This window comes from Gorilla gorilla, chromosome 2 (assembly GCF_029281585.2).
Source record: "Gorilla gorilla gorilla isolate KB3781 chromosome 2, NHGRI_mGorGor1-v2.1_pri, whole genome shotgun sequence".
Classification (NCBI taxonomy): Eukaryota; Metazoa; Chordata; class Mammalia; order Primates; family Hominidae; genus Gorilla; species Gorilla gorilla.
Window position 1 is genome coordinate 54,224,820 of NC_086017.1, and position 15,863 is coordinate 54,240,682.

General features: G+C 38.4%; 1 protein-coding gene across 1 annotated transcript in view; it reads left to right on the forward strand.

Moving 5' to 3' along the window:
- TOPAZ1 (testis and ovary specific TOPAZ 1) overlaps positions 1–9,878 on the forward strand; it is a 95,650-nt gene extending 85,772 nt beyond the window's left edge. The window contains exons 18-20 of the mRNA XM_031009542.3: positions 858–1,061; positions 6,025–6,208; positions 9,572–9,878. Coding sequence (XP_030865402.2) covers positions 858–1,061; positions 6,025–6,208; positions 9,572–9,791 — 608 coding nt within the window. The 3' untranslated portion in view covers positions 9,792–9,878. The remainder of the gene's footprint in view (positions 1–857; positions 1,062–6,024; positions 6,209–9,571) is intronic.
- Positions 9,879–15,863: the final 5,985 nt, after the last annotated feature.

Genomic DNA, 15,863 nt, shown 5'->3' on the forward strand with positions numbered 1-15,863 from the left:
TCTCTAAGATGACTTCTCTTTCTTCTAAGAATAACTGAAGGAATAGAAAACCCATTAAAGGATTGTTTTAAATTTGGCATTAAATATTTATTAGGGGATGATTTGTTTTTAGTCAAGGGATATATAAGGCTAAGGTCTGAACTGTAGATATAATACAAACAGAATTGAGAAATTATTCAAGACACTACAGATACACAGTTACATGTGGGAATCAAATACAGAGGTCTTAATGCATCCTCTGAAATTTTTGTCAAGCTTCTTTTTATCTTCTCTATTGCAAAGGAAGTTAATGGTTTTTCTTTTGTCAAATGCTTTTTCGTTTCTGACTTAGAGAATATGTAAGATAGGTTGGGCGCGGTGGCTCATGCCTGTAATCCCAGCACTTTGGGAGGCTGAGGCAGGCAGTTCACTTGAGCCCAGGAATTTGAGATCAGACGATATGGGCGTGTTCAGGGTGGTATGGCCATAGATGAGCCCAGGAATTCGAAACTAGTCTGGGCAACATGGTGAAACCCTGCCTCTGCAAAAAAACATAAAAATTAGTCAGGCCTGGTGGACCTGTAGTCCAAGCTACTTAGGAGGCTGAGGCGAGAGGTTGACTTGAGCCCAGGAGGTGAAGGTTGCAGTGAGCCAAGATCATGCCACTGCACTCCAGCCTGGCTGACAGAGTGAGACCCTGTCTCAAAAAAGGAGAAGAAAAATAAAGAGAATATATAAAATGATTGCATTTTAGTGACTGTGAGTCCTATAATGGGTAAGAAAGGGTGAAGGGGAGGAGAAAGAAAAAGGAGTATGAGATGGAGGTTTGAGACACTTTAAGATAAATGAATTTTATTATATCATTTTTTTTATTCCAGAAACTGTGGAAGTCTCACAATATAGCCTTCTTTTTAATAAGCTTCTAGGTTCCTGTATAGAAAGCAGTAGTCTTGGTATGTCATCCTCTGTGGCAGAATTCATGATTTCAAAGAGCATCCCTATTGATTTTTCCTTTCTCAGAAGATTAATTACTTCTTTAGGAAGGAGTTGTTTATGGCTCAAAGCCAGAGCCCACTACAAAAGTAAGTTACATTTAAAATGTTTTAATATATTGGTTTATAATTGTATTCTCTAACCCAGAATTTATAATATATAAGATTAGATATTTATATGTATTAAAAGAGCAGTAATACATATTCAAATGTAGTGGTCTCAACAGATCTGTGCTCTCTTTTGAAACCTATTGTTTCTCTTCTGTTTCCAGTTGCTTTCCTTATTTCCAGTGTTTGCAATTTCCAATCTTTATTTCTTGCACAGTAGCCTGTCCGCTAGAGGGCGAGCAAAGGCAACAAATGACAGGATAGAACCAGTTTGGCATATCTTATAAATAATACAAGCGTAAAACAAGTGGGTAGAATGAAGTTTAAAGAAGATCTGTTTTTATTTATCTCTGCTATATCCTTAATTGTTATAACTAAAAATATTCAATAGCAGGTCACATCAGAAGCATAAAGGCTGTCATAACAATGCAACATAGTATATGTTTTTCACATGGCTTTTAGTAATAGAACTTTGTTAATCTACTTACAGCTGTTGTTCTCTAACAAATAAACCTGGAAAACTAGTGCTTTCTCTAGTCCAAGCCACCTCGCAGGTATTTTAATTAGAAAGTAATTCCATGTACGTTCTAGATCTAGAAAAGAATTGTTTTTTCTGCCTTCATGCAGTAATTTGTCTTCAACTACCATTTCTACCACTATCATGTATATAACAAATATTTGAGTGCCTACTCTGTGTCACCCTGTACCAAATGTGTCAAATATCCTAGCCACTACTACCTGAGCTGGAAGTGTTTTTCAGGTGGCCAGCTGTGATCAGTGTAGCAGGTGGTAACTTTTTTTCCCCAACAAAATGGGAAAGAAAATACTAGGGTACATTACAGGTAGTAAGTTTAATTATTTGATAAAATTTTCATTTCAGTTGCATGTATGCACGTATGTATACTGGGTCATTATGCAAAATGTGTTTCTTGTAGGTTGTAATCAAAAGAAGTTTTGAAAGCTGAGTTTTCTTAAAAAGGGTGATCAGAAATTTAGAGGAAAGATAGAATTGTTTGTTCATAACACCTAATTTCAATTGTGTGGTTATGTTTCAACTCTTTATACTATTTACCTTCAGACTTCTAGAAACCATACACACACACATATATGTGTGTGTGTGATTTTAGTTTCTAGAATTGGAGTTAATGGGAATAATTTCATATAACTGTGCAACTGGAGGGAGATGCCATCAAAAGGTGTTTATATGCCACAGGAACAAATATAAGCTCAGACATTTAAATGAGATTTTTATAAATATTTCTATTTTTTAGTTGGAAATAAAATTTTATATTAAAGCATCTAGACTTAATCATTTACTTTAAAAATTTTTAACAACTTTATAGAAGTATAATTCAAATGCCATACAAGTCACCCATTTAAAGTATACAAGTCAGTGGTTTTACTATATCTACAGAGTTGTGTAGCCATCACCATAATCAACTTTAGAATATTTTATTCATACCAGAAAGAAACCTCATATCCATTAGCAGTCACTCCTCATTCCTCCAAATCTATTCAGCCCTAGTAAGAATTACTTTTAAAGATTTTTTTAGCAGTGTGTTAAAGCAATTAATGCCTGTGTACAATACAGTGCCTTTGTTATTGGAACTTTTCCTTTTATCTAATCACGTGTTCCTTATTTCATATGCAGTGTAACTTCTGAGACTTATGCAAGTGAGGGTACGGGGTAAAGAGTATTTTTGTTTTTTAAGGAATGTACTTGAATTATAAAACCATGAATAAAAATGAGTAATTTACAGCCAAATGAGTAATTTATAGCCACTGATCAGTCTTCAAAACATCTCATTTTCTAACAACATTGACATTAAAATTATATTGGAACTCCTTTTGGATTTATTTTCAGACATAGCTTAACCCTTGCAAGAAGAGCCTTTCAATGGTATATAATCGTGTCTAGTAGTACTTTATTTGGGACTTAAGGCTGACTTTCTTCAAGGCACTGTTAAGACTTGGTGCCAGTGCCTTTGTTTTGACTTTTTTTAAACTTTTTTTGTTTTAATATTTTTATGGCTTTATTGAGATAATTTCACATATCATGAAATTAATTCACTTAAAGTATATAATACATTCATTTTTGGTATAGTCACAGAGTCATGCAGCCATCACCACCATTTAAGTTTAGAACATCTTCAACACCTCCAGAAAAAGAAACCTTGTACACATTAGCATTTATTCTCCATTCCCTGGTTGTCTCCTCTTCCACCCTAGTCCTAGGCAACAACTAATTTATTCTCTGTCTCCATGAATTTGCCCATTCTAGACAGATCACATAAATGGAATCATTCAATACATGTGTTTTAGTGAGTGGCTTTTTTTTTTTTTTCTTGGAGACGGAGTCTCCCTCTGTCACCTAGGCTGGAGTACAGTGGCGCAATCTCGGCTCACTGCAACCTCCGCCTCCCAGGTTCAAGTGATTCTCCTGCCTCAGCCTCCTGAGTAGCTGGGATTACAGGCGCATATCACCATGCCCAGCTAATTTTGTATTTTTAGTAGAGATGGGGTTTCACCATGTTAGCCAGGCTGGTCTTGAACTCCCAGCCTCAGGTCATCCATCCACCTCGGCCTCCCAAAATGCTGCAATTACATGCGTGAGCCACTGCACCCAGCCATGACTGGCTTCTTATACTTAGCCTAGTGTTTTCAAATTTCAGTGTTGTAGCATGTATCAATACTTTGTTCCTTTTTATTGCTAAACAATATTCTATAAAATGGAATTTGTTTATTCATTGGTTGATGGACACTTGAGTTGTTTTCACTTTTTGGCTATTGTGAATAGTGCTACTTTGAATATTCACATAAGTTTTTATGTGTATATATGCATTCATTTCTCTTGGGAGAATTGTTGACTCATACAGTAAATCTATATTTAGCTTTTTGCCAAACTGCCAAACTGTTTCCTGAAGAAGCTGCATCATTTTATATTTATATTCCCACCAGCCATGTACGGGATTTCCTGTTTCTTTATATCTTCACCAACACTTGTTACTGTGTTTTTTATTTTAGCTTTCCTCCTAGTGGGTGTTAAGTAATGTATCATTACAGTTTTGGTTTTCATATCATATCCCTAATAACTAATGATGTTGAGGACCTTTTCATACAGTTATTGGTCATTCGTATATTTTCTTTTGAGAATGTCTATTAAATCTTTTGCCCTTTTTTTGGATTGGGTTTTTTTGGTTGCAAGAGTATTCATACATACATACACATGTACATATGCATTTATATACACTCTGGATACAAATCCCTTGTCAGATATATGAATTACAAATATTTTGTCCATCCTGTGAGTTTTCTGTTACTTTCTTGATGGCTTTCCCTTGCTTTCATGCCAGACTAATCAGGAGGAGGTTGTCCAGGGACAGCAGAGTTTCCTTTCTCACACTCCTGATTTGTTCTCCCTTGTCCTAAAAATACTGCTTTTCTCTCAGAACTGAGAAGTCAAGAGAGAGATGTTATTAGTGTATCTTTCCATTACTTTCTCCCCAAAATCAAATGTGAGTATTTTTCTTCTCACGTTTCATTTTGAGTGAAAAAAAAAATCATATTAGTAGATTTCTAGTTAATTTGTTATTTTCTGCTTTTTAATTCTGGTAAGAAAAGTTAAATAAGAATGCATGTAAATTATACCTACCAAAAACTAGTAAAGTTAATGAGTTAACAGTTTGTTGCTCCTGGCAGTGACCTAGGGAGGTGGGAATACCTAGTGGTTAGGAATCCAAAATCTGGAGCCAGAAAGTGGGCACCCCATGCAAGCTTAGAGAGCCTGAGTGCTTACCAAAAGCCCCTTGTCTATAACATGGGAGTAATTGTACCTAATTTCAAAGGTAGCATTTTGTCAAGTTAAAATGAGGTAAAACCCATGTGTTTGTTAGCACATGTACATGGCACATAGCAGGTCTTCAAAGATTAGCCATTACCCATATTAGAAAGATTTCTTGAAGAAACTCATCCTAACAAAACAAAATATTCTAAGCAAAATTTACATACATATTTAAGTTGGTTTCAGTAAAATGTAATAATATAAATTTGCCTATATATAGTTTGGATGTTCTAGAAGTTTTATAGGTATTTCCCTATATATCCCTCCTAATAAGCACCTAAACAATTTAAAAGTTAAATCTCTTCTCTTGAAAAGTGAAGTTTTAAAAACATGAATTGGTGAATGTAGCTACAACACACAGATCACCTACAGGATGGAAATGTATTTTATGCCTAGTACTTAGCACAATGCCAGACATTTAGTAGCAACAGTAAATATTGCATAAACTATAATGGTACTATAAACAACTGTGCTCAAAAATAGTTATTCTGAAATTGTCTTGTGTTTACTGTGGCTTGAAATAAATGTCATTTGCCATGATAAGGCCCAAAAGTCATTTTTCAGAGTGTTTTTTTTTTTAATGTTTCTCACTTTTTTTGTTTGTTTTTGTTTTTGTTGAGATGGAGTCTCACACTGTCGCCTAGGCTGGAGTACAGTGGCACAATCTCGGCTCACTGCAGCCTCTGCCTCCCAGGTTCAAGTGATTCTCCTGACTCAGCCTCCCGAGTTGCTGGGACGACAGGCGCCTGCCACCACACCCAACTAATTTTTGTATTTTAGTAGGGATGGGGTTTCACCATGTTGGCCAGGCTGGTCTCAAACTACTGACCTCAAGAGATCCACCCGCCTCAGCCTCCCAAAGTGCTGGGATTACAGGCGTGAGTCACCACACCCAGCCCTTCTCACTTTTTATTTAATGTTTCAAAAGCACTTTACAAAGAATAATGCCAAATATACTAGGATAAGCTATCATGTAATTTGTTAATCTACTTCTAATGTGAAGACTTATTCTGTGTAAGTAATTATCACCTGTAGGTATTTCAGAAATCTAGGTTTTTACCTATTGGGTTTTAGTAAAGTTTGACCTATTATTTGATTTTTCAGGTGCTCTTTCCTTGGGTTGCTACCCACCATTGGAAGGAAATTTATACCGAAAACTTCTTCTAATTCCATCTTATTTATCTGAGATTGAAATGCTCTTAGCTATTGAAATCTTCATGGTATCTAATGCTAGTAGTATTCAGAGTCCTGGAACTTCTACACAGATACTGCAGATAGTTTTGAAAAGGTTGGTTGACATAACTTTAACTGCATTCTGAATGTAGATCATGACTCCCCACACCCACCCTAGGATGTAAATGTTTTATGTGTTTTTATACATACATATATATTTATGTATATATATGTACTTTATGTGTGTATATTGCAAACTCTGATATCATTTAAACTAAGAAAGGATTAGACCTGTTTGAGGCTTAAAACCAAACAAGTTAGTAGCATTCGGTAAACACTTTAGCAACTTCAGAGATATAGTTAGATGTTCAAAGAGATGGATCCTCTTTAGGTACCAACCTTTCTTGTGTTTAGAGATCAGTACCTATAAAAATCTTTATCTCTAGTCAACTCAAAAGATCAAAGGACTAGGGTCTAAAAGGGAAATACGTGATCATTTATTAGGTTCAGCCAAGAATACCATTGAAAATAAAGCCATCAGCCTAGTTTCTATATTTTATAATGCTATATATGCATAAATATTATAAAGTAGGTACTGTACCAGAGTGACACCCTTTCACGTAATTTTGTTTAGAATCCTAGAATTTAGGCATACAGTAGATGGTGTGCCTAAATCGTGATATGCCATACGATTTCTTGTCAGCTTTATCCAGGAAACTTGCAATATAAGGATCTCCTGGGAATCCTGTTTTAGAGCTTCTTGACAAGAATTTTGCTTCAGTTTACTGGTGTGACAAACCACATCCTCTGGTTGAATATTACATTAGTTATCTGTTGCTATAGAATAAATTATCCCTGGACCTAATGGCTTAAAACAGCAAATAGTATCTTAATATCTGTGGGTCAGAAATTTCAGAGAGGTTTAGCTGGATGGTCCTGGCTTGGGAATTTTCATGTGACTCAGAGTTTTTCCACATAGTTGGAGTCAAGATGTTGTCAGAAACTTTAGTCACCTACGTGATAGCTTGCTGGAGCTAGAGGATCCTTTTCCTAGATGGCTCACTCAAATACCTGTTGGGTGGAAGCCTCATTTCACCACATGGGCCTCTCCATAGGTTGGTTAAGTGTCTTCATGACGTGACTGACAGCTAATTTCTCCCAGAATGAGTGATCCAAGAAAGAAAAAGCAAGGAGGAAGCTGCAGGGTCTTTTGTGACCTATATCAAGCAAGAACTGTGAAGAGTCTGAGATTTTACCCTATTGCAAGCTACAAGCTAACCTGCCACAGTTTCATAGATGGTAGCATAAGACACAAGACTCCTGTGTTGGAGACAGAGGACTTTATTATTTGTGGTACACCAAACAGCATGATTATCTACGTATTTGCATCATTTCCTCTTGCTCCTAAGTCCCATAGATGGGCCTACATGGATACCTACATATGCCATGAGTTCTGTAACAGGAGAGGAGTACCCAGCTTAGGAAACCCAAATATTTTATGAATAACAAGCATGCCTGCCCTTTGCTTTGCAGGGAGGTACTGTCTCCATCATCTAAGACTGTGAGCAAACATGCCCTTTGCTCCAGAAGAAGAAACTATCTTTATCTTTCAAGGTTGTTCACTATATAATCCTTGTAATTTAGAACAAAGGGTAGGCAGTGACTCTTGCAAAACTTCACAAACTCAAGAGACCCATGGAGAGTTGTCCAACAGCCTACTATCCAAAGTTACATACTGTCACTTCTGTTCTCCTTTTTTGTAGATGAGTCTTTTGATCCAGTCCACACTTAAGGGGAGGAGAATTAGGAAGTAAATTATTTTAGTTCCACCTTCAAAAAACCCCACTAAAATTCACCTTTTTTCTTATAGTTCCTTTTTTCAGAGGGCTTCCTTATTTACCACTGTGCACTATGGTGGATAAGGCATCTAGGCTCCCCATCATCCTAATGAGGTCATGGTTTTCTCATAGCTTTCTATTCCCCACACACATGCAACTTCTTTATTTACTTATTGAATTTGGAAGGTATTTGTAACCATAGTGCATAACTAGTGACATACCTAAATCTTTGATTTTGTCCAAACCAATATATTTTCTCTATTGTCATTATCATGCTAAGCCCTGCCTTGTTACATTTACCTCTCTCTATGAGACAGAATTTTATTCATCTTTAGACTTTTTAAGACTGCACATAGTTGGCATCTGCACCACCTACCAGATTCCCGGGCACCTCTTTCAAAGCTAGAATGTACTAGAAGGTACCTGACCAGTCTTTCCTCTCTCTGACCACTGGTTCCTGTTTCAAGTGCAAGTCCTCACTCCTGTCACTCTAGACCACACTGTGATGTTAATGCAGATAGGCTCCTACTCAGAACTTGCTGCTGGGCCCGGTAGATACCAAGAGTAGGAAGCAGTGAACACAAAGAAAAAGGTGATACTTAATGTAACAGCCACACCTCTATTTTAAATAGTTCCCATTCCCTACCCCAGAGGAAAAAACTGACATAAGGTGTGAATTTTATGCAGGTCAATGCAGTCACAATTGATTGCAGATGGCGCTGGTAGAAAAATTATTGGAAAAATTAATTCTGGCACTTAAGGAAGCATCTTAAATCAGTATTGAAGAAAATAACCAGAAATATAATAAAGCCCCTATAGCTATACAACTTGTTACCAAATATTAGCTACATATTAAGTATTTGCTTATAAGTAAAAATAGTCAATATCAAAGTAAAACTTAACATGTGAATGTTAATTCTAAACTGGATTACATTTAGTATTTTATGCATTCTCATGAATAATTGTAGTTATTCATTTTCCAAATACAAAGATTTATGTAATTAGATGTGTTCTAAATCAGTATTTTTCAAACTGGGTTGCAGACTATTTGTGTGGTGAAATCAATTTAGGGTGTTACAACCAGTATTATTTTTAAAATCAGGGTTTTTGTCATCAGGGTATAAGTCTTGTTTTGTCAAATTTATTTTTTATGTATGAAGGTATATACTGGGCCATAATATGTCTTTTTTTTGGGACAGAGTCTTGCTCTATCACTCAGGCTAGAGTGCAGTGGTGCAATCATAGCTCACTGCAGCCTCAACTTCCTGGGCTCAAGGCCTCCTCCCACCTCAGCCTCCTGAGCAGCTGGGACTACAGGTGCACATCACCATACCCAGCTAGTTTTTAAATTTTTTGTAGAGATGAAGGTCTCACTGTGTTGCTCAGGCTGATCTTGAGCTCCTGGCCTCAAGCAATCCCCCCAACCTGAGCCTCCAAAGCGCTGGGGTTATACCACTATGCCTGGCCAAAATGCCTTTCTTACTGTGGGTCATGATCAAAAAAGTTTGAAAGCCACTTTTAGAAGAACATGGTGAGAAGACTATCATAGCTTAGTACCAGTAAATGTAAATGACTATCTTTTGAAGAAACTATATAGCTTTTTTAAGAGTTTCTGACTTTATGAGGTGTTCATTTTATAGGTGTGAAGACAACCAGTCTCGGAGCAGTGATGATTATCAAGCTGCAGTAGAAAGGTTAATTATGGCTGCTCGTATATCAGATCCAAAGCTTTTCGTTAAACACATGACTGTCAATGTTAATAAGGAACAGGTTTATAGTTTGGAACATTGTTCTGCCCTGAAATGGTTAAAAGAGAATATGAAGTGGGCTGGAAAGGTTTGGCTTTTCAGTAACCATTAGCTAATAAAGTCTGCTCTTTTTTTTTTTTTAGTTCAAGTAATCATTGTTGAAAATAAAAGGCAATAAAAATAGACAGTTTTCACTATATTCAGCTCTTTGATTTTATTGACTTACAGCAAGTTAATAGTTTTAAAGCACTAAATTTTTATTGATATGTAATTTTCATTGATTTTATTCACACAGAAAAGTGACTTTTCAGATTACTTTTTGACTTTAAAAGAAACTAAGCATGGTAAATCCCACTTTATTCTGAAATCCAAAACTGAATACTGTGCAGCATTTAGTAAGAGGGAGACATAATAGGGAAAATATGCAAGCAGGTAACTGGAGTTTTCAGGAAAACATTTAGGGGTATGAAATAGGTTTAGTGTGTACTCAGTCCAGTCTCTAAAGCTGTACTACATCTGTAATCGAGAATAATAAAACAATATTGAAAATGAACACAAAAATTCAGAATACTTTCTGAATTATACCAAAAAGTTTAAATTACCCTCTGAATAGTTTTCCTTTAGTGTATCTTAGAATACTAGATGAGTTTTGAAAATCTATGTGCATTACACTAGATAAGACACAAATATACCCAAAACTTAATTATCTAAACAAGGATTCTTCCTTCCAAACCAATTTAGGAAGTTAAAACTCTTCTGAAGTCATATTCACAATCTGTATCACATTCTCCAAGGTGGTAATCCTCATCTTTGATACTTTAAACCATAATTTAAAATTATTTAGATTTTAAAAAGTGTGAATAAGGTGAGTAATAAGTTGCGATTAAGGGGACTGAAAGTATTTTTTTTTTCCCTGAGAAAGGGTCGTACTCTGTGCCCAGGCTGGAGTGCAATGGCATGATCAGGGCTCACTGCAGCCTCAACCTCCCAGGCTCAAGCAGTCCTCCCATCTCAGCCTCCCATGTAGCTGAGACTACAGGTATGCGCCACCATGCCCAGATAATTTTTGTTTTTTGGTGTTTTTTTTTTGTTTTTTGTTTTTTTTTGAGATGGGGTTTTGCTATGTTTCCCAGGCTGGTCTCAAACTTCTGGACTCAAGCTGTCTGCCCACCTTGGCCTCCCAAAGTGCTGGGATTACAGGCATGGGCCACCGTGCCCAGCTGGACCAAAAGTATTTCTTAAGGGAGTTCACAAAATATGGTAAATAGCAGCATCATTGGAATAAGTCTGTAACATCACAAGACTAGGAAGGTTAAATCCTAGCTCTTGCCAAAATGCCTGATTACTATCGATGAAATGTAGAACGAATACTATCACAAATGGGATATGGGGAAGTGAGGCAGGTGACGTCAAGAAGGATACCCAGTTCTTTAGTATGAAGGAACTGGGTGACTATAACCTGCCATTACTTCAGTGGAGCACCTAGGAAATGAATTAGGTTTGGAGATCATTTTGAGGCACCTTTGAAAACAAGGGGAGAATAGAAAGTGGGCATTTGTAAATTAGTCATTTCTACAAATGATAACTGAAACCCTAAGAAAGGAATTAGAGAAATATGTGACCACTGAGATGCTGGTGGCAAAGAAGTATTAGGATGAAGATGCAGGAGGGAAAGGATGATAAATTAAGGTTTTAGGAAAAATGGGATTGGATGGAGTGGTTTACAAGTGTCTGGACTGGTTTCTAATGACAAGAGCCTTATTGCTGGAACAAACAGAGGCATTTTTGCCTGTCAACAGTGCCAAAAGATGGGAAAGGAGTGTTAATCATTGCTGGGTGAGGCATCAAAGCCCCGACAACAAAAAGTGTTGGCTCTCGCGTAGTAAGAAGAATTTACTGACAACAGTATAGGTTTGAAAAGGAAGTTTCATTAGATAGATAGGAGGATGCAGAAGGATGCAGCAGGGCGCTTCAGCAAGAGAGGACTGAGCTCGCCACAGTGGATTTTTCCTTAGGAGTATTTGTAGAGCTTAAAGCAGGAGCTTAAGGGTAATTTGGACCATATTAGCCATGTAGGTAATGATAAATGATTATATTTGTAGACATTTTGGTGCCTTGATGTTAGCAAGGGTTGCACAATGAGTTTTGACATGCATGTATTTGGAGATGTATAGAAATTCTAGTTACTTACAAATTTGGGGGAAAGAAGCCTGGTACCAGATGCCAGGTTTTTATAATGGGGAAGTCTAATCACTTCTAAATTCCTCAGGTAAGGAGTTTTGCCTGCAGATGGTCTGCTTGATGGCCACCAGGTGATCTTTGCTCTCCTCATTTTCCCCCTGACAGATATCTTGGTCAAATATTTGACCCTTTCGAATCCCCCATGCTCCTCTGTACCTTCTGCCTATTATGGTTTCAAGAAAGGGGAAACGGCACAGTGAAGAGGGGTGTCAGATCTGTCTGGCTACTTCTTGCTGAAAGGGAGCATTGAGGGGATAAGTCACATTTTTCCCTTTCTTGCTCTCTGTCATGAAGGGTTATGAAAAACTTATTGGGGACAGGAGATACCGGATTCCATCAAGAGGCCCCATATATGTGGAAGTTGCTGTTGCAGGCTGGTATTGGGATTACATAATCATCTGTAGGTGGAATCATTGTAATCTGGAAGATAGAAACTTAATGAGAGCATTAAAGAGGCAGGGACCAAATATTAGAAGAAGAAGAATGAGGAATAAAGGTCCAAGGAATGGGAGAAGCCAGGTGATTTTTGGGAACCAATTAGTAAGGATTTTGGCCTACTTTGGGTTACTTTGAGAAGGTGTGTGTAGCCATTTGGTTTGTTTGAAAATTTCTTGGACATCAGCTTCCACTTCTCCAGACACATTAATGTAGGTGCAACACATTTTGTTAATGACAGCACAGACTCCTCCTTATTCAGCTAGGAGGTAATCTAGAGCCCTTCTGTTATCAACAACCATTCCTGCTAGTGAGGCTAAAGACTTTTCTAGTGCTGATAGACTTGTGCTAGTTTTTGCTATTTTGAGGGAGGCAGCATGTTCACATAGTGTGATTTCATGATAAGTACAACCTCCCCAAGGGGTGAGAGTTGTGATGATTCCCACAACTCCAACAATAAGTCCTAGGGCCCTTTTTCATCTAGAATGGGATTCTAGATTGGAAGTTATGTTTAAGACAGTGATTTGGGCAGGAGCTATTGTACCCAGGGTACAATCATCATAACGAAGAGAATTATCAAGGTGGGATAGGGCCAAAGCTTGAAAAGGATTTAAATAATTAATAGCAGTGCCACAAAACCGTTAAGAGTTCAGGAGGGGCAGGTAATACATTTTTGAGGCTTCTTGCACTAAGGGCCACCGCTGCTAAGGCTCTTAAGCCATCCCTGGCATACTAGGTCTAAAGTTTTTTTTTAAATATGCTATAGGGGCCAGGCATAGTGGCTCACACCTGTAATGCCAGCACTTTGGGAGGCTGAGGCAGGCAGATCACGAGGTCAGGAGTTTGAGACCAGCCTGGCCAACATGGTGAAACCCTGACTCTACTAAAAATACAAAAATTAGCTGGGCGTGTTGGTGCACACCTATAATCCCAGCTACTCGGGAGGCTGAGGCAGGAGAATCACTTGAGCTTGGGAAGCAGAGGTTGCAGTGATCCAAGATCATGCCATTGCACTCCAGCCTGAACAATAGAGTGAGACTCCATCTCAAAGAAAAAAAAAATGCTATAGGGCACTTAGAGGGCCCCTCAATCTTGGGCTAAGACTCCCAAAGCTATTCCCTTTTGTTCATGTACATAGAAAAAGGCTTAGTCAGATCTGGTAGGGCTGAGGTCAGGGCTGAGATTAAAGCCTATTTTAAAGTGTTTAGAGCATGCTTCATATCATTAGTCCAGTATAGAGACTGTTCCTGAGTTCCCTTGAGGGCTTCATATAAAGGGTTTGCTATTAACTCAAAGGAAGGAATCCATATTCTGCAAAACCCAGCCTTACCCAAAAATGACTGAAGCTGTTGTTTAGTTACCACAATTGTCACGTTTAAGATCTGTACAAGCACTACAAAGGCTTTTTCACTGGGAATTAAAATAAGACCCCAAAATTGAACCCTTTGTGTGGATATTTGTGCTTTAGAAGGAGATACTTTGTACCCACAATTAGCAAGTTTGTTGAATACTAATACTGTATTTTGGTCTGGAGCAGCCTTGTTAGGACTACAGATTAGTAAGTCATCCACATACTGAAGTAGATTGCTATCTGGGAGAAGCTGCAGGGGCTCTTTTGGTGAAGTGTTAATACAGCTAGAAGGTGGGGCCTTAGCTGTAAATTAGCTTGTAATTTTGTAAATCACAACCTAATGGAACAGGGCTAAAAAGGAGTAAAGGAATAGTCTTTCATTTTACAAGGGAATGGCTGTGTGAAACAGCCTCATTGGGGTTTTCCATCAATATCCATGAGGAAAATGGAGGACTGGCACATTGGGCCATAGTAAATGTTTATAAAGCTGAATAACTGTCCCTTGTATCTATGAGTAACATTATCTGTTGTTCAGCCACAATCAGATTTGCCCTGGGCTCATCCACAGAGATGGAAAAGACAGGGCCGTGGATGGCTTCAAGGCCCCATCTAGAGGATGGATGACTGACATTTCAGAGGCTTGATCATAATCCAGGAATAGAATTAGAGGTGTTTGCCCTTGCTCTCGCCCTCACCCTCACCCTTGTTCTGCAGGATCCCCTTGTCAGGTAGGTTGGTGAGACTGTGGCTGTCATAGCCTAGAAGGAAGAGGTGGCCCCCCCTTCATGAGGGAGGGACACTCATTCTTCCAATTTGCAGTGAGGACAGGGTCCCAGGGATGGCTTACAACCTGGAGGTTTGGGACATTCTCAACTTCAGTGTCCTTAAAGGCTGCTTTTAATAAAGTACAAAAGGGAGTTTGTGGGCCTTGCTCTAATTTTTGGAGTTTTTGTCTGATGTCTGGGGAAGCCTGACTTATAAAATGTACGGCCAGAAGGGATTGGCCCTCAGGGCTTTCAGGATCTAAATCTGTATATTTATGCATGGCCTCCATTAGTCTAGCTTGGAAAAGGGAAGGGTCCTTGGTCCTGAGTGATCTCTCATAATTTAGAAAAATTAACAGGTTTTTTTCATTCCTTCCAACAAACATGTTATCATATAATCTTCTCTTCCCCTGTCTCTGTTTGGGCTGGCATTGGCAGCGTGGTATTGCCAATTGGGTTCTGTGCTGGGGACAGCTTCTGCCCCGGCTCTATTATTAGGATTGCCAACATGAGCTTCGTCTGCCCAAACTCGAGCTAAAGACCATGATTTTTTCTTCGTGGGAACAGCAAATAGTTAATACCACAAATGTGTCTTGCCAGGTTAAATCAAAGGCAATAAAGCCCGAAATTCTTGAATGAACTTAGAGGGATCTTGGCTAAATGAACCCAACTTGGATTGAATTTGCCAAAGTTCAGACAATGGAAAAGGGACATGAACTCAAATTGTTCCCAAATCTCCGTTTGCCACCTTGTGGAGAGGCATAACACTTGGGGGATTTTCTGAGGACTTTGTACTAGTGGCATATGTAACTCCTGTGCAAGTATGTGAGGGTGATAAAGTATCTGGATGGTAGGGGACAGGGGTTGATTGGGGCATGGAGCAGATGGCAAGGGGTGCACAATGAGTTTTGACATGCGTGCATTACGGAGATGCATAGAAATTCTAGTTACTTTTAAATTTGGAGGGAAGAAGTCTGGTACCAGATGCTGGCTTTAGGTAACAGGGAAGTCTAGTTACCTCTAAATTCCTCAGGTAAGGAGTTTCTGCCTAAGGATGGTCTGCTTCATGGCCACCAGGTGATCTTTGCTTTCAATTCTATTGGCTTGATTTCATCTGTGGCAGTTTCTGGAGGGAATCAAAGTTATAGGAACAAAATAAAACTAACAGTAAAACTTTCATGCTGACTGGGGAATGCTTAACGTTTAAAAATAGGTGCTGAAGGGGCCAAAGCAAACAACACAAGCCGGAAAAGAAATGTTTAAAAGTTAGCTATATTTATACAAGGAAAACCAAAAGAAATACTTAAATGAGACTTTTAAAATTCGAGGCTTTCCACTGAGACTTGTTCCCTGGCGCCAGCTCCGGGAGTTCCGCAGAGCTTCGCCCCTTGCC